The sequence below is a fragment of the Apostichopus japonicus genome, chromosome 20 (genome assembly GCF_037975245.1).
Source record: "Apostichopus japonicus isolate 1M-3 chromosome 20, ASM3797524v1, whole genome shotgun sequence".
In the NCBI taxonomy this organism is placed as follows: Eukaryota; Metazoa; Echinodermata; class Holothuroidea; order Aspidochirotida; family Stichopodidae; genus Apostichopus; species Apostichopus japonicus.
Genome location: NC_092580.1, coordinates 1,661,409 through 1,688,288, shown reverse-complemented (window position 1 = coordinate 1,688,288; position 26,880 = coordinate 1,661,409). Strand labels below are relative to the sequence as shown.

Below are 26,880 nucleotides of genomic sequence, written 5' to 3'. Positions count from 1 at the left end.
CCATGCCACGTTATAACAAATATATAACACTACACACATTTTCAAGTTTTGGCCTCAAACGACCTTTACCTTCACAGGAAACAGTCCAAATCTGGCACACACTAAGTTAAATCTACATACTAGGTAATGTATGAACTTCATCCTAAATTTGGTCCAAAAAATTTTGGTCCGAAAAAATTTGGTCCGAAAACATGTTGGCCCGAAAAAAATGTTGGTCCGAAAGAATTTTGGTCCAAAAATATTTTGGTCCAAAAAAATTACGAGTCCAAAAATTATTTGGTATTGTCGGAACAGAGACGTCGGAACATAGAGACGTCGGAACATAGGGATGTCACCCAGCAAACGCTAGCTGACATATAGTATGCAATAGGAAAACAAGTGGGAAGGACATGAGCACGGGGAGGACATGAACGGGACGGACATGAGCGGGGAGGACATGAGCCGGAAGGACATGAGTACGGGAAGGACATGAGCACGGGGAGGACATGAGTACAGGGAGGACATGAGCCGGAAGGACATGAGTACGGGAAGGACATGGGCGGGGAGTACATGAGCCGGAATGACATGAGTACGGGAAGGACATGAGCACGGGGAGGACATGAGCACAGGGAGGACATAAGCCGGAAGGACATGAGTACGGGGAGGACATGAGCACTTGGCATGAGCACCAGAAGGACATGAGCACAAGAAGGATATAAGCACTTGACATGAGCACGGAAAGGACTTGCGCAGTTAGAATACTTGACCCTCACAAATGTGATAGGACAAAATATCTCAGGTATAGGAACATGGGAATTAGCCGTGCTGTCCCCCACTTTTGAAAATGTAGGCTGGAACATGTTTGGATTTTTGGGACAAGTGTGCCACACTGCCGACAGTACCTGCTTGAAATCTGCAACACTGAATACGTCATGGTCATGGTAGATGAATGGAAATATTGAATCCTCAAATGGCTGACGTCTGAATGGATCCTCAAATAGTTGCCCTGACCCCAGTGACAATATAACTGAAACAAATTTAGAAAAAAAAAGATAATGGAAGATAAACAGTTACTCCCTGATGCAAATTCAGATTATTGATTAAAAAAACATTAAATTGCATTGTCTGGTGCAAGACTGGCATATTTAAACTGAAAACTATCAACTGCTCGTTAGATGATATATTTATAGGTCACCAACTAAATAATTTAGCCTTAAATGACTAGATGTGTTCAATGTTTGTGGTTGGTAGATTTTTGACAAATATCCTGAGATCTAAACATATTCCGAATATATGTGTGAATACGGAGGTGGTTTTACTTCAAGGTTCATGGAATTGGGGAGGCAAATATTCTCCATTTTTGGTTTGAAAAAGAAATCTCTATACTAAAATTAATTTTTCAAAATCACAAGGCTTCTATTAAAGCCATTTTAAACATTGGATTAATAATCTAATACCCAAGCTGTTAATGATGTAATAATGTTGTAATGTACAGTATGTACAAACAGCATGCTAGAGATCACCTGCTGGAAGGGAACTTACACCTGTCGAGATTATGAGGTAGCAAACACTAGCAATATCTGTTGATGAATGCATAAATTAGTCCTAGATTATCACCTTAGTTTCGATATTGTACAGGGTACAGCGGAACTTTACAATCTCCTCTCGCTATCTCACTCCATCACAAACTTTCATCATACTTGACGAGGCATATCAACTGGAAGTTAATTAAAAATAGGCCTTCAAGTCCAAAATTTTGGGATGCTAAAGTTTGCAAATTTATGTTCCTTGTTGATTATGGGATGACTAGGAAATTGTGAGCCAGTGACTTTTTTTCAGATGGTAAAGTTATCATATTTATTTGTTTCGTCCCATGAAATACAAGGTTCATATTCCTGCAAGATTGTTCCCTTCTCATTACTGTATGACATACACTGGCAGCCCTATACATCAAACCCAAAGAAATATATAAAATATTTCTTGTCCATTACCACATCCTTTATTGGTCCAAGAGGTCCAAAAATGCTGTCTCAACTGCGATTTCATATCTATGACAAACTGTTGTCTGTATTTTTGTTGTCCGATCCTGGAGATTGATATTGACATTATATATTAGTTGCTGATATCTTACATCATTTAACCAGTGGCAGGCTGGGATCTGTAACTGGAATGTGCCACCAATCAATGACGGTAAGAAAGTAAGCGACACAAGGGGTCAGTAAATTCTGGATCTTATTGTCCAAGTTATCCCTTAAGGTGATGAAAAGTTGAAAATGCAATCCGAGAAATCTACAGTGGTACGCAAAGTTGCTTATTGAAAATGTCCGGAAAATACTTTTAATTTAGAGCAACGTTGTTTAACATAAACATATCAATTACCCCTTCGCCACATGTTCCATTGCCTAAAGTTTTTATAAGCATATTTTTTTAAACTTCTTCGAAGTATTTGCAAATAACTGGGAGATATGAAATCTAAACACCTCTCACAGCAGTAGGCCCTGCAGTTATTGAAATATAATCGCGCTGTTAGCATTTCAAACTAATTTGAGAAAAGAAAAACCGAAGGAAATAATACCACACATCGTTTTTTTTTTTTTTACATAAAGAAAAGTTTACATAATTTAACAGCTGTTCAAATAGTTCGATATCGATGGTCTTTTTTACATTCCATTAGACCCTAAATAGCTTCTTCCAACTTGTACATTTGGATAAACGAATGCAAATCCAAAATAAACAATTTACAACGCAATTTTATACCATTTAGTCTACACTATATGAATTTAGAGGTGTTGAAAATAGGCCGAAGAATAGTTGCACAGTGGCCATAGCTAGGGGGTTTCCGTGAATATAAAAAATTAATCGAAAAGAGGTTAAGGTGCCGGGGGAGGGGGTGGGGGGAGTAGTCGTGCAAATACTCAAGGCATTGGACGTTTTGGTATCATATAGTATATCTAGTTTGACGGATGATTAATATGCTCAGACGTGTATCCAGGGTTCCGAAGGGGGTGGTGAGGGGGGGGGGGTATAATGAGCGGTCAACGGCCCCACGGCTATACGCCTCCTTTTCAAACTCCTGCATCTGACCTGATGCTGTTATTGACTCAAGCCGCAAAATGGTATGTTGTTTGTCCATGTTTGGGCGAACAAGATAGACCCTTTATCGGCACACAATAATTACTCAGAATGTATATTAAAGAAAATTCGTGATAAGTTATATATCATGATATTCTCACATTATACAAATCGGAATACCAGAATCCCTCTGTACCACTTTCCTTGGGCACGCATTAGAATTCATTCCAAGTATCAAACACCAGCGCGCAATGTTTACTAATTGATGTCAAAAGAGACCCCTACCACCTGGCCTACATCGCACTGAAATCACATGTTTTCATTAGTTGTGGTTCATGTCAACCGTTTCTGAGGATAAATGTGGAAGCTTAAAAGTGCCATCAACATAAGAAAACTTTTCCCAAATAAGTCAACATTTTTCAGTAAATTGTTTAGATAACAAGATAATATCTTATCAAAAATCAAAAAATGTTGGATTGCTCAGTTGCTTGAACTGAGCAATAGATGTATTTACGTGTAATCTGCATGGTAGATACTAAGCATGTATATAGTACACAAAGATTTAACTATTATAGTAGACTACCAGTAACCAGATAAACATCAAAATGATATCGACATCTCATGCATGCTCTACTGGTTTCAAATAAATAATCATCATTATGTCAAGGTTACAGCAGAATTTTCTCTCCATACAACAGCAATTCAGTTTTATACCGTTAAAAATATCAATGTTATATTCTCAGCGAAAAGTTTGTACCTACATATTTCTCAGTGCGTTACCGTTATAATTACAAAGTGCATTACGTACTTACGTTAAGGGTAATAAGTCAACAAATCTTTACCTGTTAAAGTGATGAAACCAGTTGTAGAAGGCAACCCCATGATGCATAATAATTTGTAAATCTCTTCAAAAGGACGTGATGAATCAAAATGTTGATTCCAAACCGAAAACTCCTCAAGAGATAACCTGAAATGACAGAAGATTCTCATTTCGAGGTTCTGTTGACTAGGTTAACACCATTTATGAATGAGGAAAGCAACAAAAATAAATAAATAATAAACAATAAGGATCAGATGGAAAGCCTTGGCAAAGAGATTATATAACTTACAATCTCTCTCTTATTAGAAATAGTATAGCCAGAGAAGAAATCCGAATACAGTGACAAACTTAGAACCTGTTTGCAGCCTTATTATATATGAAGACCAGCCCGTTTCATTGTTTACTAATGTCAGGCATAAGAAATATATTTATTGCTTACCTGAGAAGATGTTTAAATTGCTTACTAATCACAAGTTTATCCCACTATAGTCAAGAAAATATGCTTTCCTGATCAGGACATCCTCATTGGAAAAGTCTTACTCTCTGATGAAACACCGATCGAAACTAATTCGATATTTGAGAAACTTTCTTCGCTGGGACTGTTATTTTGAGATACACGAGAGGCAGAACGAACCATACTTCGAGGACGTGCTAGATGACCATTCTAGCAGATAAATAGCTAGAACAAATTGAAGGGTAAAATTGTTAGAAATATATTTTCATGCTGACGTCATAAGAAGAACAGCGTAAAAAATATAGCGTCCATAAAATGATATCAATAAATTGACATTATTTTAACTCTCTTGAAAAAATGCATTATGTGCTGACGAGAACCAAAGTAAGCTCCAATGAGATGCTGAAGGGCAGTGGCGGAGCGTCCATATAGTCAGGGGGCGGATGCCCCCCCCCCCCCTTACGGACTCAAATGGACTGCTGGCGCCCTTTCCAGCTTTTTACTTATTCGCAATTATTGACTTTTTTTATTGCGCTCTCATCACCTATTGACATTTGTCACATTTTGTTGGTGTAATTTTCTGACAAAATGGCGATGACACCATTTTTTCTTCGTTTATCTGCAAATAAGCAAGGCCCGGAAAGGGTAATTTCCGGCGATCTAGGGAGTGTCATTACTCAAAAAATGTCTGTACGCTCCGCGCCAACCTGTGGTGACGCTCCGCTTAGATAGTGTCGAAAGCGCCCCTTCGGAACATTCTCGCCCCCCCCCCCTGACCAATACCCCTAGCTCCGCCACCGCTGAAGGGGAAGGGCTGGAAACTGTGACTGTAGCTCTTCGTCTATCATGCTATACCGTTTTAATTTAAAAGGTTGCGAGATACTGAATGTGATGAAGCTTGTTTTCAAATACTAACTAAATATTAACATTCTTATCATGTCTCAACTATAGTCTAAACAAAAACACAACAGGTCAAGTTACCAACATTTTCACTCACAGAACATTGCACCAAAAGTGCACCGATATCTGACACGACTTGGATCAAGTAGGATGCGAACCTCCTGCAAGGAAGAAACAATTGGTCTTTACAGTCGGTGGTAAGCTTATTGTACATTATGTTCCTATGTGTAGTTAATTAACTGGGCGAAGTAAATTATTTATTACCTTTGGCTAAGCTTATTGTTCATGTAGTACCGTTTGTGATCAAGAACATTATTTGTAAATCAATTAAAAACTTTCCTTCCGACTGCTAGCACGTTCAAACAGTATATTTCTGGTAACAGTAATCAGAAAACATTAGATCCTGCGTTGGCGAGGCTGTAAGCTATATTACCCAGCAGGAGAAAAAATAAAACCAAGAAGACGCACCCCAGCTGCACAGGAATCCAGGCGAGGGTTAAAAATGTCAGTGGTTTGTTGAAATTAGTTTGTAGTGTAAACAACGCTGCCCACCGGGGTTAATAGGAAAAATAAACTTGGCGCTAAACTGGACGTGAACACCGTCGAACCAAAAATATAGTTCAAGTTATTTTTATCATACTGATTTGTTTCCCCTCTCTCTCAAGCAGGGACGTAGCCAGGGGGGGAGCAGGGGGAGCGACCGCTCCCCCCCCCTTTCAGTGTCTATTTTTTTTTTTTTTATACTGTCGTTTTTTAGCATGGTATTTTGTCAGTGCTCTTTTGATCTTGAATACTCGTTAGCTCCGTTAACTCGATTGTAATCGTAGTAACATTCACGCCTACTGATTCAACTACTTACTTAGTTTGGCAGATGCAATTAGCTAAATTTAGCTTATAGCCAATTACAAGCCTACAGTTGGCCACTGCGTAATAAAATACATATTGCCTACCTAACCGCACTCTATGGAATGTCACGAACTGTATGCACAACAACGTCGACAACGTTCGTTCAATGAGTCGTCCTAAGTTGTTGCACGAACAGCATGTTATAAAGCTAAGCTAGCAATCGTACGTGATACGCACTTCCTATAAATAATTATTACACTGCTAATACACTGCGATAACGATATTTGTTTTTAGGCCACTGCATTTCTGGCTGTATTACAAAATATGAAAGTTTATATTGTCCATCAGTTAAGTTCATCAAATGTATTAAAGTCCAGACATTGGACAATAAACAAGAATCATCCTACTGGAAAACTTGTAAAAGAGCACTATGTTTGTCTTTCTGATATATTATGTAAAAGAACATGTAAAAGAATTTAAACAGGAAACAAAATCTGCTGATAATGATATCATATGATCAGGGCGTAGCCAGTATGTAGCACGATAGTTTCATTCAACACCCTATACCCGCCGAAAAAGACTATAGGATCCGATGTCAGTTTTTAAACATGAACCCGTTTACGCAGATAATATTTCAGTTGAGAAAACACTTGGGAAATTTGCATCAGATGGCAATCGTCGGATAGCTCTCGCCTTCTCTTATTAGGCTAACTTAAACATTTACTAGCTACAGTTGTATCAAAGACATTTCTGGACTATCTTTGCATCTACAAGTATCAGAAGTTGAAAAGTAAGTAAGACTACTCTGTACATGTACCTTCAAGGGCGGCGGAACCGGGGGGCACAGGGGGCAAGTGCCCCCCACTTTTCCTCAGGTTAAAAATGTGCCCTTTTTCTACATAAAACTTGTACTCTTGATCACCTTATTAGAACAGAGATATTTCAGTAAGAGATCTAATCCTAATTTAGAACTATCAGGGGCGTAGCCAGTATGTAGCACTGTAGGCCCGGGCCTACACTTTTTTTGGCCAAGTTATCTTTTTTATTAAAACACCCATAATTCAAATCCATAAGCTTGCTGGACGAGTTTAAGAGTCTAGACAGGAAAAACTATTGAAATGAACGAAGCAAGATTATGGCTAAATTAGGTGACCTATTCTTCTGTCATCTAGGCTGCCATTCATATCGCGTGCCGTTTCATTCAATACTCTACCCGCCGAAAAAGACTAGGATACGATCTTGTCAGTTTTTTAACATCTACTTAAGAACTCGTTTACGCAGATAAATTTCAGTTGAGAACATTCCACAGTCAAATAAGCCTATCGTTGATTAACAGACTTTATATGTATAGAGCTGCAGCTCTTTGTTGCCTGTTGTAGTCACGATCGGCGTTCCAAGTTCCAAAACAGCCTTTTCGATAAACATTTACTAGCTACAGTTTTATCAAAGATAATTACTGGCTATGGTTGTATCAAAGACATTTCTGGCCTATCTTTGTATCTACAAGTATCAGAAGTTGAAAAGTAAGACTACTTAGACGGGGGGGGGGGGGGGGTGGGGGCGTTGATGGAGTGATGTGTATACGCAAATAAGATAATACAATAAGATTTATAAAGGGTACTAAATATCAGGCTGCAACAGTCCAATCGAATTTCTGCAAAGTGCCCTTTGACTTCGGTGCCCCCCCCCCCAGATTAAAGGTGCTTCCGCCGCCCTTGTGTACCTTGCTAATTTTAATACATTATGTATTATTGAATTACGTACTTTTTTAACTCGTTTGTTTTTTGGGTTTAAAAGTGATTTTGAATGAGGTTTCTCAAGTTAGCAAGAGGCCAGGGAACCAGAATGAACATTCGGGAAGGGCTGTTTCCTGCCATCTGGGGGGTTTGTAAAACCAAAAATTTTCTTGTACGCTCCGCGCCAACCGATGGTGGCGCTCCGCTCAGATAGTCGTGCCTACAACTTTGAAAATCCATATCAATCGCAAAAAGTGCTCCCCCCTTTCAAATTCCTGGCTACGTCGCTGCTCTCAAGTGAACTTCTGTCATGATGTCTTTGGCTTTGTCAAGTGCCTAAAGAGATTAAAGTTGATCAGTTAACTGATATGACCAACAATCATTACAATGAGTTTAACTTATGGTAATAAAGGTTTAAGCAAATTATCGAATGATAAGGTTTTCTCGTTCTAACATGCATACGTGATAATTAGTGTCCATCTATCTATGTATGATATATTTAATAGATATGTTTCACAAGGGCGTAGGAACCGGGGGGCTGGGGGGCGCCAGCCCCCCCCCCCAGTGAAAAATATGGGGGCGGAAGTATCGTTCCGCCCCCCCCCCCCCGCTCCGCAAGTCAGAAAACCCCTTTTTCATTTCCAAATGAGAAAAAAATCTCGTTTGAAGCACCAAATTGCATCTAAGGCCAGGTGAAATTGCAAAATTCTTTACAAAATGGAGTGGGTGTTGAAGTGTGCTATATTGCACCAAATTGCATCTGAGGCCACCTGGAAATGCAAAAAAATTCCACCCCCTCCCCTTAGACCCCTCCCCCAGGCCGGCCATAAGTCTTCAGCCACCCCACTCAAAAGTACCTTACTACGCCACTGATGTTTCATAGTAAACGCAACTTCTTAGGCGGTTAACTGAAAACAAATCACTAATATCTGTTATCAGTTGGGCATGATTTACATGTGAAACATGTTATAATCGTTCTTGACCATCGCGTGTAACCATTGTTCCAACGACACCCAAACCAGAACCCCAGATAAACGGTTTCTTCTCATGAGAACAAACATAACCAAAACGTGAGCTGTGTAAAAAAATACGAGAAATTTCTGCAGTAGAATCATGTATTTCAATGGTTTTGATAATCATGTGTGAAAATATTCATCGAAATAGACTATATATTTAATGACTTCTTTGCGACATTGTCACCAATTAAAATGATTAATTAATTTTATACGTTAACATTTTCCAAGCCATTAACTCAACATGTTAAATTTACTGTTAAAATGTTTACAAAAAGTTCTGAACACGTTGATTGTACTTGTATAGCATTGACAACACCATTATTTCCAGAGTGGGAGGGTATGTGCACACCACGGTCAATTTACGAGGCACATTTTGTTACCACGGTCTGTCAATTGTTATGTAATTGTTCGTATAAGAAGTCGTTGGCCATTTATCGACCTTTTATTGCAAACCAATGAACAATGAAATTTAACAATAAACTATCATCATAATGTCCATGCTGGATGTTCTGAATATAGTTCTGAATATAGTTCTAAATATTGAAACTGAGAAGTGAAAGGGGGAAAATGTAATTCCAAATTCAGTTCACTGTCAAGCTCTTCAGTTTACTTGTTCTTAATGACGAAAGCTCACTGGCTCTTTCCTTATAAGATCTGCAATGTTCACATAGGCGCCATTGGAACAGTGTAGCGTGTAACCGAAGTTCTGCAAAACCTTATCAGTCCAGTCCAGTTAACCATGTTGACATGTAACACATAAATAATCATGCATGGATATTTTAAATGGAAGCTATCGCATATCCTAAAATATTTCAGATGTTAAGATGTATATTTCAGATAGTACCAGAATTATAACTATAATAATGAATTAAACAAGTAATTGTTAAACATTCAAGTATTTACAAACTCAAATGAAGGCGTATTGAAATATAAAGATAATTTCGAATAACTTTTGAAAGTTTGAAGTAATAAACAGCGAGAAAACTATATATGCATCAGGGGCGTATCCAGGATTTTCCAATAGGGGGGGGGGGGGCGCCAGGCATGAATGATCGCCGTCCTGGGGGATGGGTTTAAGGGGAGGGGTGTACAATTTTTGCTTTCAAAGAAGGGCTGAAATGCAGAATGGTGTCAAATGCATGGGCGGCGATCCGTACTTCCGAGTGGGGGGGGGGGATATGACCTTGTTGACTATCTAAGCGTAGCGCCACCATGGGTTGGCGCGAAGCGTACAAGAAAATTTGGGGATTAACAAACCCTCTAGATGGCCGGAAACGGCACTTCCCGAGGTTTCCAAGCGGCATATACCCAACTTTAAAATAGGGATGTCATGTCCGAAATATCTCATAATCAGGATCCAAAATACTTTTTTTTTTAATTTCGGGTGTTATTTTGGGAAAATTGCCCCTGTCAATCTTGTTTCAGGCGCAACGTTAGAATGTTCGAGAGCTCTTTTATATTATTCGATGAAGAAAATGGCCTCATGCAGGCTATTATAGGCCTATACACATGCAATACACAATTACACATAGTTACATTCCTAGGTACCGATTGCTAGGGCATCCAGGTGAAACGTGTATTAAGCATTACCCTGGTAACATGAGATTCTCAGCTGTTCGAGGGAACATGTACGTGTGTAGGCCTACTATAGGGCCTATATGAATACTATGAGGGTGCATATATGTGCTATATCAATACCGTGGGCGCAATAATACATTTTGTTGTTATAGGGCCAATGAAGCCTGCAGTCAACTATTCTTGCTTTATAAAGACGCTTTATTTGAAAAGATCGCACTGCGTTTATGGTAGGCGAGAAATGAAGCTAAAAAAGAGCCGTACATTAACGAAGATGCATAAATGTAGGCATGAAAATATTCTTATCCCTGGCATTTGGTGGGGGGGGGGGGGGATATGGTGCATTACATCCCGTCCACCCATTTTCATGGGGGGATATATCCCCCCTCCACCCAGGATCGCCGCCCATGGCCATATGTGATCCATTTTTCGACCTTAATAATAAGCAACATTTCCAGTAAATATGGACACAAAATGCACAATTTAGTATGGCTGACATGTCATTTAGTGTTTATAGTGATAATACAAACACAATTACCATCTATGTTTCTAAAACTATTATGCCGCCGAACTTCGCCAGAACCTTTTTTCGGCAAACAAAAAATAAAGCATACGGGAGGGGGGGGGGGTTGAGCGATCACCGACATCTCACATAAAGGTCGTCATCAATTTTTTTTTTTTTTTTTTTTTTTTTTTTGGTGACGGCCAATAGGGGGGGCGCGCGCCTGTTGCGCCCCCCCCCCCCTGGATACGCCCCTGTGCATTAACTCCAGATTTAGTACGAAATATTTAGCGCAATGTTTCTGAATACTGCCCGGAAAAGCGCATTATTTTGCTTTGTAATGATTTTGGTAATATCAATCAGTTGGGCACTAGAACTGAAGTATTTGATTACTTTATAACTTACAGAATACAGAATTATTTACTGCAGCAAAAGTAATGGATAGTTTCTAACTGTGTCGACGCAGAGAAAGTGCTCAATACTATATATGTTCTTGTCGTAAACGGCCAACGTAACACTTGTAAAACAATGTATTAACACAGAATCGATAGTATGCAGGGTCTTAATTTTCTCGAGACGAAACCCCGATTAAGAACTTGGTGCTGGAAAACTTACTGCATGCTCGACAGTGTTTTCTCTAAACAAGTTTTGACTTAACTTCAGTTCTGCTTTTATGGTCTTACCTACTAATATCATATGGTCAAAGAAAAGAATATCCTGATAAAATAAAATGAGATTTTTACCACAACTCTTTGCATCATCACCTTTGTGCTACCCCCTGTGAAACAGGTATAGGCCTACGCAGAAAGTTGTTATCATCTAGCCGGGAATCGCTGACCACAAAAGCATAACGGCACATGAAGTAACCGATTAAAATTTTAATTTGACTGAATTATTTTCACAGCAAGAAAAGCAAAATTGGCAGCGGCAGAATCACTGAATACTAACTTAATTTGATATAATAATGAAATCACATGAACGCAGTCGTGTGATGTGTATTTTCGTGATATCACGTAACTGGAAATCTAAGGTCAATTTTCTGGAATGACAGCCTTAAAATCTAACTGAACAATGACATTTTGTCTGCCAATAGTGAAAGTTAAATCCTGCTGCATGGGTCTAAGAAATATGTCATTACATTGCACAGATTATCATGGGCGTCAGCAGGTTTCAGAAAGTGAGGGGGACACTATACTATCTAAGCGGAGCGCCACCATTGGTTGGCGCGTAGCGTACCAGAAAATTTTGGGTACATAAGACCCCCTAGATCGCAGGAGACGGCCTTCCTGAGTCGTTTTTAGTTACATCAGAACCAGATCTGTGAGGAGAAATTTTGTCTCACTAAACTAAATTCCGACAGAAAGTACTGGTAGAAAGATGCCGTTCTGACACCAAGGGAGACGAATTACACAGCGTCCATCTCAAACGAAATATTGAAAAAGTGGCGCCGTCACCTCCGGGATGAGTGGAGTGGTATATATAATACATGCATGTAGGTGCGAGACGTCAGTTGTTATGTTCCCAGGTACTTTAATAATAATAATCAGAAAAAGGCACCGCGCGCAGAGCGTGTGTAGCGCCTAGCCGGCACTCAACAATAAAGATCTACCATATCCGGCGAATACATGTAGCCTTAATTACTTAACCCCTACACCCCTATTCGTCCGTCCAGTCCAAGGGACTGGAGGTAGTGATATGAACATAGTAACTCATCACCATCTACCTGTTTTTTTTAATAACTGCTCTGAAAAGTGGGTGGGACAAATGATATGATATCCCCTCCACTTTTGAAAGTGGGGGGGACATGTCCCCCCCGTCCCCCACCTGTTGACGCCCATGCAGATTATATGTCGAATTACGGGGACTGGCTGCCTTAGTAGGCACCGAGTGGAACAATCCTCTTTATCTTACATTAAATTGATCTAATAACAGATCTTCAAAATCATAAAAAAAAAATGTGTCCTCAAACAAAACATCACCTCTTAGTTCAGAACTGACATACTTTTCTAGCAGTTTGTCGGTGCTGAAGTTGTTAATTGCCGAAATAACTTCCCGGCGACATTTCGCTACAGGTAGGTTATTTCGAGAGGGCAAAGAAAAAAAAAAAAACATGCTTATTTACTGCAAAAATGTAAATTAAAAAAGGGTAGATTTCCGGACGTTCGATCTTGCCTTCATTCGGCTATCGGAACCCAGAACAAACTACGGTAACGTATAAGAGACAGACGGACAGATAGTCAGTGTTTTCAAGACAACTTCTTCCGTGGTGTTTTGCCTCATGATTCTAAGCGCATTCTTGCAAGGATTTCATTACTTACTTCCTCGAAGGAATATTGTATCAACTCGGAGGCCTTACAGTAGGTATTCGAGTCTTCTCTGTATCAACTCGATTAGTCAATTAGTTAAACTGCGCCCCCCTAATTACTGTTTGCCTGTTCGTGTTCATCGTTCCAGCATATTTATTTCTGAGTGATCATTCTATCGTATATATATTGGTAAGTGATCCCTCTGACGTATCTTTTTATGAGTGATCCTCCTTTCACATATTTATGATCGATCCGATTCTATTCTGTATATATGCCATGTCTGAGTAATCAGAGACCACATCTCTTTTATGATTTAGTGTGTAAGTCAATGAGGCTTTTAATACGTGACGAAGCAAAAACGTGTATAAGTTTTCGATTTGAACTGGTAAAGGTCCTAAATTTGGACCAAAGTATAGTTGTTATGGTGTGTAAACATGTAGGTGTTCAAGAAAACGCTTGGGTGACTTTTACGCATAATGAGCAGGCGCGTATCCAGGATTTTCAAACCCGGGCTGCGCGAATTACTATCTAAGCGGAGCGCCACCATCGGTTGGCGCGCAGCGTACAAGAAAATTTCTTATTTTGAAACCCCCCAGATCACCGGAAACGGCACTTCTCGGGCTTGAAATGACCAACCAGATGTACACTTTTTGCCTGAGAACCAAGTATTTCCTAATAGTTTTTTTTTCCATCCATAACCTTTTTGAAGATTGTCAACCCGGCACACATCATGTTCGACCTGATCGCATCTCCTGTGGGTCTTTGCTTTTGTAGGTGATTCTACGTCGCGGCCCACAATACCCGTCAGCCCCACTTTTCAAGGTTTTAAGCCCCATATTTGTTCAGAATTTGAAAATTCACATTTCTCGTGAATAAACTCACTTCAAAACATACCCATAATCTTGTACAAAATTTCATCTATGGACAACCAATATAGAAAAAACTTCCTTCAACCTCTAACAGACCGGTGAAAATTGCACGAGTAGAGGGAAGTGTGATGTAGAATGTTGGTCAGAAATTGTCGAAAATTCAGACACAGTTAATTTATTGGTGTACAAATATTAAAACCTGTTATAACTTCTATTATAAAACTTGGTTGAAGGAAATGAAAAAATAGCAGATATTTCCGAAACCGAACACTACACACATAGGCGTAGGAGGCGCAGCGGCAGTGGCGGAGCTAGGGGTATTGGTCAGGAGTAGCGAGAATGGTCTGAAGGGGCGCTTTCGACACTATCTAAGCGGAGTGCCACCACTGGTTGGCGCGTAGCGTACAGAAAATTTTTGAGTAAAGATACTCCCTAGATCGCAGGAAATGACCCTTTCCGGGCCTGGCTAATTTGCAGATAAACGAAGAATAAGGTGTCATCGCCAAATTACACGAACAAAATGTGACAAATGTCAATAAGTAGATGAGAGCGCAATAAAAAGTCAATAATCTAGAATAATTAAAAAGTGGTAAAGAGCTGAAAAAGGCGCCAGCAGTCCATTTGAGTCCGTCAGGAGGGGCATCCGCCCCCTGACCATATGGACGCTCCGCCACTGCGCGGCGGGGGTGCAGGCCCTAATTCGCCATTACTAATGCAAAAGAGAGTTTTGACATAATTGGACCTCCATGCTTTTTATACATCTACATGAGACATGTCGTTGTTTACATTAGCATCCCGCGGTATACTGCGCAATTTGAACGGACCGTACGGTACATGATGGCAAGCGATGTAATAACCGATGCTTGCTTATATGATATTGACATGAACACGTTGAACGCGCGCTTTGCGCGAAAATTTTTGGTTATTTTTTCAGGCAAGTCGGACAGTTTTGAGGCTTTTCATCCTGGAACGCCATTTTCATGCTCACTGATATATGATGTGATATCTGCTGTTTGCGTTACAAATTCGAACAGGCGCGTAGCGAGGAATTTGCCAAGGGAGGGGCGAAGCCTGTAGGCAAATTATCTAAGCGTAGCGCCACCATAGGTTGGCGCGAAGCGTACAAGAAAATTTTGGCCGAAAATGCCTCGATCGCTGGAAATGGCACTACCCAGGACCATTTGTTAGCGCGAAGCGTAAAAGCAAATTTTGGTCGAAAATGTCTCCCAGATCGCTGGAAATGACACTTCCCAGGCCTTGTAAGTTGCCTCTAAGCACTTTCTATTTTGAAATTACTTAGCGATATCATTTAAAAAATGCTGAAATGGGGGGGGGGGGCGGGCGGTCGCCCCCATCCCAAAATGCGTCATGTTCCCCGACGACACGGTCGAGTTCGAGACCAGCCACAGTTGGTTTCATAGCACAATTCTACACACGCGTTATGATAGACCATATATAGTATATATATATAGATCATTAGTGAGAGAGGAAAATGGAAACGTCAAAAAATGGAGTTGTCGGTGTAAGGGGTAAGGTGAGTCACACTTTTACGAAATCATTGATCCGTCACTGGCTACCCTTCAGCGCTGTAATGATGTCACTGTTCCTCTTTCTCTTCCCGGTGTCTTCGCGTTTTGCTTTTACTCCCTCTTTTTCTCCTTTTTCTCTCTTTCTTCTTTTTCTTTTCCCTTCCTTCCTCTCCTTCTCCTCTTTTTTCCCCTCTTTTTTCCTTTTTTCTTCTCTTTTTTTCTCTTCTCTTTTTCTTACCCGGGGGGCGCGCGCCCCCAACGCCCCCCCTGGATACGCACCTGATGAGCTATCTAGGCAGAGATACCTTTTTTCCTTTTTATTGTGATTATTTTTATTATTATTATTACACCGATGCTTATATGTGATTTAGTGTGTAAGTCAATTGGGCAGCTTAACCAGGCGTATGCAACCTTGAATATTTGAGGGAGTTTATTTTGCTGGTATATGCCTCATGACCGTAATGTTCTGCGTCATTTGTCTATCAAATCGAAAACTGTATACTAAGTTAAACTTTCGAAAAGTAGGTTTGGCCATTTAGCTGTAAGACGCAATGTAGTGTTGCCAACGCTACATCCCCGTCGACGGAAAGAAGCATTGCAGCAATTTTGTATTCGTGCCGATAAATCCCAAGTCTGAATCGGCGAGCTCGCCAGACGAATTGAGCACAGGTTGAAGAAACGAACAGGATAATTGGCTGCAGGTCTGAGATAATAAAATATCTCAAGTGCAATTCCGATCCTGGTTTGTGATCTTTTGAAGGTTGACTCTCCACGGTATGTATGGTCGTACTAACTGATATTAAAACAAAGATAGGGCAAGGGGACCATTCATGTTATGTATACTTGGGACCCTCTTCAAACTCCAACTTTCACGGTATGATAACAATTTAGACTTGATAAGACAATTAAGAAGAAGACAAAAATTGAAAAAAAAACTTCCAATGCAGGGGGTAGGTTGTTATTTTAGATATGTGAGCGAAACATGCAGTATTTATTTTAATAAGATCATAAAGTTTTAGAAGAATTAAATAGCGAAATAACACACTAGTGTGATGACATATAAACATTGACTTATACATATTTAGTGACAGCTTGTTTGCAGCAAACCAATTGGAAATTTTTTTTAAGTTCATTGCAAACGTTTTTTTTTTTTAAAGTTATTGGCATGATTACTTTCAAAAAATATATTTGTGTCATCTACAAATATAGAACAGTGTCAGAGACCTGGCATATGTCATTGATATTTGATAATGAATAACAGTGGGCCAATGACATTGGCGGATCCAGGGCCTTTGTTTGGGAGGGGCCAAAGTGGCATTAGAGTGATACGGGGGAGGGGTCTAAGGGGAATGCCCTCAGATGAAATTTGGTGAGACAAAAGTGTACAATGGTGATGTTAATTTACTTCTAAAAAAAATGTTTCCCAGGTGTAATTTTCTAAAATATTTATAAAACAAAGTTGGTATCATCTTTCTCAAGAAATTTTATTTCTCATAGGTCTAAATTTCTTACAACCAGCCTGTAACTGCAAAATGGTGTTAAACTGTAAATCCTCATGCTCATACATTTACATAGCTCCCAACTCTTGAGAAGGCAAATGCTGGTCCATGCCACGAATCGCCGTCCTGGGGGAGGGGTATAAGGGGAGGGGGTGTCCCCCTCCCCTTTTGAATTTTTTGGGAATCCTGGTGATGCCTATTCCATTTACCCCACAATCCCGTTCGCAAATAAACTAGTAAGTTCTGTGAGTGTATTGCCTACGTACTTCTATATTGTGACCTTCTTGTTACTCATGAAGCGCAGACTACATCCAACCATATAGAGCAACTGATCCAACAAAATGGATGCTTTGTAGTATTTGGAAACAACCAACTCCACGAAAATTATAATATTTAAATAACATTTTTACGCAACGTCGAAACTTCAATGACTACTTTTGACGATGTATATATGAATACAGTAGTATATACACACGAATCAGTATTGCACCAGAATCATGACTTGAAGCACGTGTCAAAGGGACCGCGAAAATTCACGCAAGTTTGCAACGAAGAAATTACTGTGGTATAAATGCAAATTTTACATTATCAACTCTCAACACGGAGAGAATAAAACATACTGTGAGATGAAAAGTCCTTTTCAGTATCAGAGATGTTGTGGTACCTTTCCGCAAAATTCATAGATTGTCTCAACTCATAACTTTCTGTGATAAAACAATTATTCAAATATTACGTTAACAATATCGTTAACAACGTCCTCGGAGTTGTATCAACTATCATGTAAATATCGTTAACGTGATTTTGTTCGACAAATCAGGTTGTTAACGATATTTACATGGCTGTTGCTACAAATCAGGACGTTAACGATTTTCCCCCTTTTCGCGTTACATAGTTAAACCATCATACTTTGCGTTCATTGAGCACATGCAAGCATGTTTGCAGACAATGGGTAAGGGACTATTAGCCAAACAAATCTCGGGAAATTTGAGAAAACATCATTGGCTGTATTTTATGGAACGCGAAAAGGGCAACCATATTTCGTTGTCTAAACTAAGTTTGTTGCAGTCTAAACTAAAGTTGTTGCTGCTGTTTTACCACGTTGTTGCTCAAACTCACGTTGTTATTTTAACTTCCGTTGTCTAAACATACGTCGTTGTCTAAACTTACGTTGTTGCTATTGGCGCTGTTCAAAATTGCTCGACCGCGTAATGTAAACCAGAATGCAAAATGCATTGAGGTTTCGATGACTTCAGTACACTAGAAAGGTGTTAGTATAAGCAGAACTAGCTGTTACTATAGAAATGGCCCGAACCACCATTTTGATACATTAACACTACGGCATGATAAACACAGGTCAGTCTACTGTACGTGGCTATAAACACCTGCACCAAAAACAATAGGGGTCTTGGAGGTCCAAGTCCATTTGGAGTCACCAAACGCAAACTTGTAGAAACCTTGTTTTATTAGCTACCGTATATCCCACAGCCAGTCTATCAGATAACATGTGCGTTAGTACAACTCATACGAATAGGAGGCTGCACGGTAAACAACATTTAAAATGTTATGATGTTATACTTATAGGCTATGCATATACGCTGTGAATGTCGGAAATCAAGTACAACGTCGAGTGTCTAGACAAAGTACCAGCATAAAAATACTGCACTTTTAAACTGATTTCATTGAGCCCCTCCAACAATGTGTAGAGATAATCTGGGAATGTCGTTAATCAAGTAAAACGAGTGTCGAGACAAAATGCCAGCATAAAATACTGTACTTAAAATTAAATTATTGAACCATTACAAGATGTCTGGATATGTTGTGAATGTCGGCAATCAAGTAAAACGAATGACAGTAACATTACTAAAGACAAATGTTTTCGTCCCGATCGAACACCAATTGCGTTTATTATATAACCTATACTTTTACTAGTGTTTATAGTTGAGAAGATGCGATCTTATCACTGCATGTACTTTGTGAATGCTCTACACAATATATATGGCGGATGCCATCGAGTGCCCTAGCTTCGCTGTTTTACAAGGGCGGCCGTCCGACCTTCATTTCGCCTGCCCTGCCACTCTTTCCTCCTCTCCAACTCCGTATATAGTACCTCGATGCTTTGACCTGCAGCGATTTTACCAGCAACCCCAACTCTTCAAATATCCCCGCAAATGTAGTGTGCATATCTCGCTAAATTCCACGCAATTTGTATTAGGCCTGTTCAAACTTCGGAGTTTCAACTGCACATGCGCATATCCTGAAAATTTGTGGAGAAAAGATCATATCACCTTACCTACAACACATAGCCTTAGTCAAAACTCGAGTGTATCTTGGATGATTCGTTTCTTGCATAACATGTTAGCGGTTTTTTTGGTCTAAAATTCTTAACAATGCTGAGCAAGGTTTGTGTATTTTCCATTTACAACACAATCCCTTTCGCAAATCGAAACTCCGAACTGGATTGGTGTTACGAATGAACTTGCTTGGCGGGTTAAGTAAACTAGTTCTGTGAGTCATATTGCCTACGTACTTCAATACTGTGCCCTTCTTGTTACTCACGAAGCGCAGACTACATCCAACCATAGAGCAACTGATCCAACATTTACCCTGGATGCTTTTCAGTATTTGGAAGCAACCAACTCTACGAAAATTATAGTATTTAAATAACATTTTTACGCAATGTCGAAACTTCAATGACTACTTTTGACGATGTATGACTGCAGTAGTTTATGCACACGAATTAGTGTTGCACCAGAATCATGACTTGAAGCACGTGGTCAAAGGGACCGCAAAAATTTACGCAAGTTTGCAACGAAGAAATAACTGTGATATAAGTGCATATTTTATATTATCAACTCTCAAAAGTGAGAGAACATAACATACTGTGAGATTTAAAGTCCTTTTCAGTATCAGAGATGTTGTGGTAGCTTCCCGCAAAATTCATAGATTGTCTCAACTCATAACTTTCTGTGATATAACAATTATTCAAATATGACATTAACAATATAAATGTAAATAACGTCCTCGGAGTTGTATCAACTATCATGTAAATATCGTTAACAACGTGATTTGTTCGACAAATCAGGTTGTTAACGATATTTACATGGCTGTTGCTACAAATCCGGCATGACATTAACGATACCCCCCCCCCCCCCCTTTTCACGTTACATAGTTAAACCATCATACTTTGCGTTCATTGAGCACTGAAGATGCAAGCATGTTTGCAGACAATGGGTAAGGGACTATTAACCAAACAAATCTCGGGAAATTTGAGAAAACATCATTGGCTGTATTTAGCATGAAAATCTCTGTAATAGATATGTTGTTAGGGTGACATCCCTATGTTCCGACGTCTCTATGTTCCGACGTCTCTATGTTCCGACGTCTCTATGTTCCGACGTCTCTATGTTCCGACGTCTCAATGTTCCGACGTCTCTATGTTCCGACAATTTATTGTATATAGTACCTCGATGCTTTGACCTGCAGCGATTTTACCAGCAACCCCAACTCTTCAAATATCCCCGCAAATGTAGTGTGCATATCTCGCTAAATTCCACGCAATTTGTATTAGGCCTGTTCAAACTTCGGAGTTTCAACTGCACATGCGCATATCCTGAAAATTTGTGGAGAAAAGATCATATCACCTTACCTACAACACATAGCCTTAGTCAAAACTCGAGTGTATCTTGGATGATTCGTTTCTTGCATAACATGTTAGCGGTTTTTTTGGTCTAAAATTCTTAACAATGCTGAGCAAGGTTTGTGTATTTTCCATTTACAACACAATCCCTTTCGCAAATCGAAACTCCGAACTGGATTGGTGTTACGAATGAACTTGCTTGGCGGGTTAAGTAAACTAGTTCTGTGAGTCATATTGCCTACGTACTTCAATACTGTGCCCTTCTTGTTACTCACGAAGCGCAGACTACATCCAACCATAGAGCAACTGATCCAACATTTACCCTGGATGCTTTTCAGTATTTGGAAGCAACCAACTCTACGAAAATTATAGTATTTAAATAACATTTTTACGCAATGTCGAAACTTCAATGACTACTTTTGACGATGTATGACTGCAGTAGTTTATGCACACGAATTAGTGTTGCACCAGAATCATGACTTGAAGCACGTGGTCAAAGGGACCGCAAAAATTTACGCAAGTTTGCAACGAAGAAATAACTGTGGTATAAGTGCATATTTTATATTATCAACTCTCAAAAGTGAGAGAACATAACATACTGTGAGATTTAAAGTCCTTTTCAGTATCAGAGATGTTGTGGTAGCTTCCCGCAAAATTCATAGATTGTCTCAACTCATAACTTTCTGTGATATAACAATTATTCAAATATGACATTAACAATATAAATGTAAATAACGTCCTCGGAGTTGTATCAACTATCATGTAAATATCGTTAACAACGTGATTTGTTCGACAAATCAGGTTGTTAACGATATTTACATGGCTGTTGCTACAAATCCGGCATGACATTAACGATACCCCCCCCCCCCCCTTTTCACGTTACATAGTTAAACCATCATACTTTGCGTTCATTGAGCACTGAAGATGCAAGCATGTTTGCAGACAATGGGTAAGGGACTATTAACCAAACAAATCTCGGGAAATTTGAGAAAACATCATTGGCTGTATTTAGCATGAAAATCTCTGTAATAGATATGTTGTTAGGGTGACATCCCTATGTTCCGACGTCTCTATGTTCCGACGTCTCTATGTTCCGACGTCTCTATGTTCCGACGTCTCTATGTTCCGACGTCTCAATGTTCCGACGTCTCTATGTTCCGACAATTTATTGGACTCTAATTTTTTTTGACCACATTTTTTTCGGACCCATTTTTTTGTGACCCAATTTTTTTCTGACCCCATTCTTTTGTGACCCATTTTTTTTTCGGACCCCATTCTTTTGGACCAAAATTTTTTCGGACCCAATTTTTTCGGACCCATATTTTTTGGGCAAAATTTTTTACCAACATGTTTTCGGACCAATTTTTTCTGACCAATGTTATTTGGGACCCCAATTATTTTGGACCAAAATTTTTCGGACCCAAAATTTTTTGGACCCAAATTTTGGACCAACATGATTTGTGACCAATTTTTTCCTGACCCCTGATTAGGACCAAAGGACGGTCGGGACCTAAAAGTGGATCACCGGGACCTGCGACCCCTAACACCAACTTTTTTTTCGTCAGTCCCCACCCCACGGTCCGAAAAATGGGGGTCCAAAAATAATGAGTCTCCAAAAAAACATGGGGTACCAACAAATTGGGTCCGACAAAATGGGTCCGAAAAATATGGGTCCAAAAAAATGAGGTCCAAAAAAAATTGGGTGAACAAAAATAGAGACGTCGGAACATAGAGATGTAACCGTTGTTAGCACTGCACGGAAGCAACTTGCGGTTGATTGTTATAATTTTTTTGAAAAGAAAGAATGATGTTCGTTCACAATGTGTTCACAACGGAACTTTAGATAGCAACGAAAGTGTAGACATCAACGTGAGTTTAGACATCAACGTAAGTTTAGACATCAACCGTAAGTTTAGATAGCAACGAAAGTTTTAGACAACGTGAGTTAAGACATCAACCGTAAGTTTAGAAATCAACGTGAGTTTAGACATGAAGGCGCGTTTAGTCATCAACGTGACTTTAGACATCAACGTAAGTTTAGACATCAACGGCATGGTAAAAAAAAAGCAGCAACATCTTTAGTTTAAACAGCAACAAACTTAGTTTAGACAACGAAATAAGGTTGCCCTTTTCGCGTTCCATATATATCCGCCGTATATTTGGTAATTGCTACGTCAAACATACACATCACGGTAGAGTATAATTCTTAAAAGCACGGTAAACACTCAATGTATTTGGTATTATGTTTCTTTTTTTCTAATGTTAATACTTTAGGAGAAACTTGACATGGTTCTGAGGCATCGACTTTTACCTGGACTCATCATATTCTTCTCTTCTTTTCGTATCATCACTTTCGGGGGTATCATGAAGGTCAACGGCGTGATGCTACAATATACAACGGAACACTTACAAACCAGTAATACTCTGGTGGCATGGGCTTACACATTACAGTGTGGTATTAGTTTTCTTATGGGTAAGTATATCCACATAGAAAACCGGAACCTCTTGTTCATTTTTTTATCACTTTGTCCGTCATGATTCTGTAACTTAGTCGTCATCCTATATACGTTTACGACTATTAGAAAAATTTAGAAGTTAAGTACAGATAATGGCTCTTAGCTTTAATCTAACGTGTCTTATGATCGTGTCTCAGGAACGCTGGAATCATGGACGGGAAAATTGAAACACGTATAAAGTACTCATGATGATATATCGAGGAAATCATAATAATAAGTGTTCGAAAGAGCAACCGATTTAGTCATCTGATCGGGCTTTCGAGGTAAGTTTGCTTTTCCAACAATGGGAATGTAAATGGGTGCATGTATGCAAGGGCGGCGGAAGCACTTTTAATCTGGGGGGGGGGGAGCACCGACATCAAAGGGCACTTTGCAGAAATTCGATTGGACTGATGCAGCCTTATATTTAGTACCCTTTGTAACTCTTATTGTATTGTATTCTTATTGTATCTTATTTGCGTATACACATCACTCCATCAACGTCCCCCCCCCCCCCCCCCTCAATGAAAATATGCATATAGCACTACAATATCCAATGTGCAAATTGGGAAACAAGGAACAAGTTTTCTTTTGATCACAAAATGAGGTGAAATCATGCTAGTTGCTAATGTAGGAATCTTCCGAATTAGAGTTTATTTCTTGTCAATATCTTAACACATTTTTTCCATTCGAAATAGCTTTGAGTTTGACCCACAGAAATTCATTAAAAGTCAGGGGCGTAGCCAGGATTTGCAAAGTTGTGTGCACGACTATCTGAGCGGAGCGCCACCATCAGTTGGCGCGGAGCGTACAAGAAAATTTTTGGTTTTACAAACCCCTCAGATGGCTGGAAACGGCCCTTCCCGAGTGTTCATTCTGGTTCCCTGGCCTCTTGCTAACTTGAGACACCTCAATTTTTATGTAGAAAAAGGGCACATTTTTAACCTGAGGAAAAGTGGGGGGGGCACGTGCCCCCTGTTCCCCCGGTTCCGCCGCCCTTGCATGTATGGGGTGTGGTGTCTGTATAGTGGATATATACAGTCCAGCATTCTTTTAACATAGCTTCATTCATTGTTTGTATCGTAAAGCTCCACTATGTGGACCACTACTCCAATACTGCAGTTATCGTTCGCTTGGTGTTACCGGTGGTTTCCTATCTGGATTTGGATATGTCTGTGCAGGATTGCTTGCTTCTAAAGTTTGGCACCTGTTTATCTTCCATGCTATGTCTGGTAAGTTGAAACAATACAGAGAACATAACTATAACTATATATGTATAACTATATATATATATATAACTAAATATATAACTAAATATATAACTATATATATAACTAGATATATAACTATATATATAACTATATATACCTATATATATATATATAACTATATATAGGTTATATAATACAATTGTTTAGATCTACGAACCGTGACTGTGTAGCTGCTGTGCGGTACCGGTAATAACAATATCATTGTTGGTACTATGCATTGCCCCAGGTGCCAGTAGTGTGATAACCGTATCTCAGAAATCTGTGGCAGTCTTAAAATGGTTACCTTTAACCGAAGTCTCTTTTAATTTCTTCCCATTTGTAGGAATTGGTTTCGGACTTGTCTGTTTACCGCCATTTTTGTACATGCACGCTCTCTTCGATGACGTAACGTTCGCCATCATCTCGTCGGCTACCGGCGTGCTAACCTATGTTGGAATATCCGTGCTTCCACTTGTTATGAATTGGCTGGTCGGGAATTATGGCCATAGCACGGCACTGGTTCTGATAGGCATGATATTGATGAACAACATGATTCTAGGAATCGCAATGCGTCCATTGAAGCCATCCACATGTGAACAATCAGCCAGTGCCTCGGCATACGGTACCATAGCAACCGCTAAACTTCATCCATGTGACAGATATGGCTTTATCTTCTCAGCACTATTTCGTCACAAAAACTTTGCCATTTGCATGTTATTCGCAGCAGCTGGGATGTTGGTCTACTCTTCTTGGGCAATATTCCTGGTTTCGTTTGGGAACGACTTGAATTTCTCGGCACAGCAATCAGTACTTCTTTCTACAGCAGGTGGGATAGGTGGAATAGGTGGAGGCCTACTGCCAATTCTTCTTTTTAAATTAAGAATGATCAACCCAATTACTGGATGCTTACTTCCATCTACAGTGAATGCGATTGCACTGTTAGTCAGTGTTTACATGACGAAATTTTCAGTGGTGTTTTGCCTCATGGTCGTAAGTGGATTTTCGCAAGGATTTCAATACGCTGCAATTTGCGGTTTCATCCCACTCGTTCTCTGTAAATATCATTTCCAAAAGGGTTTACCTCTCTCTTTCTTCATGGAAGGCATTCTTTATCAACTCGGAGGCCTTACAGCAGGTACTGTGCTTTTCCTGTTTAGTATAACAATTACAACATCTGTATACTCACATGTGTTAATTTATTCGTAACCAATTCAATCTTGATTGATAAATGGCAGCTCTTTTCATTTCTCAGATTACATAGTAGGCGATTCAGTCAGTTTTCAATATCCTTATAATGGAACATATTTATGTTAATTCACTAAAATGGTGGTAGCATATATGCTGCATCCATGGAGATGCACTAGATAAATGTGTTCACGCGTTTGCGGTTGTCACTATAGTATTGATGTATATCGCCATCAGTCTCCAATTTCAAACAGTCCCACTCTATCAATTATAGACTAACATGTTCGATATTTGCTTTTCACAGGAATTCTCACGGATCTCACTGGATCATCTCTTGCTGTGTTCACTGTGAACGGAATTGTGTGCCTAATAGTGGCACCATTTGCTCTGCTGTGGTTTTGTGACAAAAGACCCATTTCGGAATGTTATTCTGTTAAATAACAATATTTATTTCTATACCATTTATGAGACCAACCCGTTAGCGGCAACATATTGCATCATTATCGTTTAATAAACTGGTTCGTTTTATGTTCATTCTTTCGCATGTTTGCTGACTGAGCAAAATATGTTAGAATATAGTCATATTCATTGTTCTTTTCTTTCATTTGCGTCGACATTTTCAGTAGTACTTTTCTTTCAATGTGATATATGTGTAACGTATCAAGAATATTATGCCATAGTTAATGTCATTCTAGGTGAGATGTATGTCTATCCGCATGCATGGTAACCGCCTCTTCTTATAGAACTCAATCGTGGCATAGATTATAATGATTTCTCAGGGTGCGCATACACTGAAAGTGTTTATTGATGGACAATGCTTAGTGTCTGCAGTAGCAATATTGGGACATACCGTATTAAAGATCTGCTTTATTGGCTCCAATTGTATAGCACGCTATAGCTAGGAAAGTTTTGTGATTACGTAATCGACCTGCCACGGTCGTATACAAATCCACCTCAGGCTCTAAGATAAGCCTGTGTAGCTCAGTTCTTAACGCCATTAGGCTCAAATTTGTGTAAACACTGTGTGGAAATATGTTCATGTCTACACTGTAGTTAATCATACAGCATTCACACTCATATAAGAAAAAAATATGTGGCAGGCGTTGCAGACTAATTGGTAAAAAGAGGTCATTTTACGACCAAGGTAGGGTCTATTACGTAATCTCAAGAAACTTTTCCATGATAGCGTGCTATACTGTTGGAGTCTATA

The 26,880-nt window shown here is 39.5% G+C and overlaps 2 protein-coding genes across 9 annotated transcripts in view; one reads left to right on the top strand and one right to left on the bottom strand.

Moving 5' to 3' along the window:
- LOC139961024 (uncharacterized) overlaps positions 1–4,457 on the bottom strand; it is a 43,898-nt gene extending 39,441 nt beyond the window's left edge. For all 3 annotated transcript variants that reach the window (XR_011790699.1, XR_011790700.1, XM_071959825.1), the window contains exons 1-3: positions 4,311–4,457; positions 3,894–4,018; positions 882–1,006 (exon numbers count right to left, since the gene is read on the bottom strand). Coding sequence is in view for 1 of the 3 variants with exons in the window: in XM_071959825.1 (XP_071815926.1) it covers positions 882–1,006; positions 3,894–3,933 (165 nt within the window). In the remaining 2 variants the exon portion in view is untranslated. The remainder of the gene's footprint in view (positions 1–881; positions 1,007–3,893; positions 4,019–4,310) is intronic.
- An 876-nt stretch (positions 4,458–5,333) lies between these two features.
- On the top strand, positions 5,334–26,188 carry LOC139961033 (monocarboxylate transporter 12-like). 6 transcript variants are annotated; one of them, XM_071959850.1, is made up of 5 exons: positions 5,334–5,422; positions 23,015–23,213; positions 24,324–24,467; positions 24,829–25,620; positions 25,975–26,188. In XM_071959850.1, the coding sequence occupies exons 2-5, from the start codon at positions 23,027–23,029 to the stop codon at positions 26,109–26,111; spliced, it is 1,260 nt and encodes a 419-aa protein (XP_071815951.1). In that variant the 5' UTR covers positions 5,334–5,422; positions 23,015–23,026; the 3' UTR covers positions 26,112–26,188. The 6 variants fall into 6 exon arrangements, with proteins under 6 accessions (XP_071815951.1, XP_071815952.1, XP_071815948.1 ...); XM_071959851.1 differs by lacking the exon at positions 5,334–5,422 and adding an exon at positions 5,951–6,861 and having other exon boundaries at positions 23,111–23,213; XM_071959847.1 differs by lacking the exon at positions 5,334–5,422 and adding an exon at positions 5,951–6,861.
- The last annotated feature ends 692 nt before the right edge of the window (positions 26,189–26,880 follow it).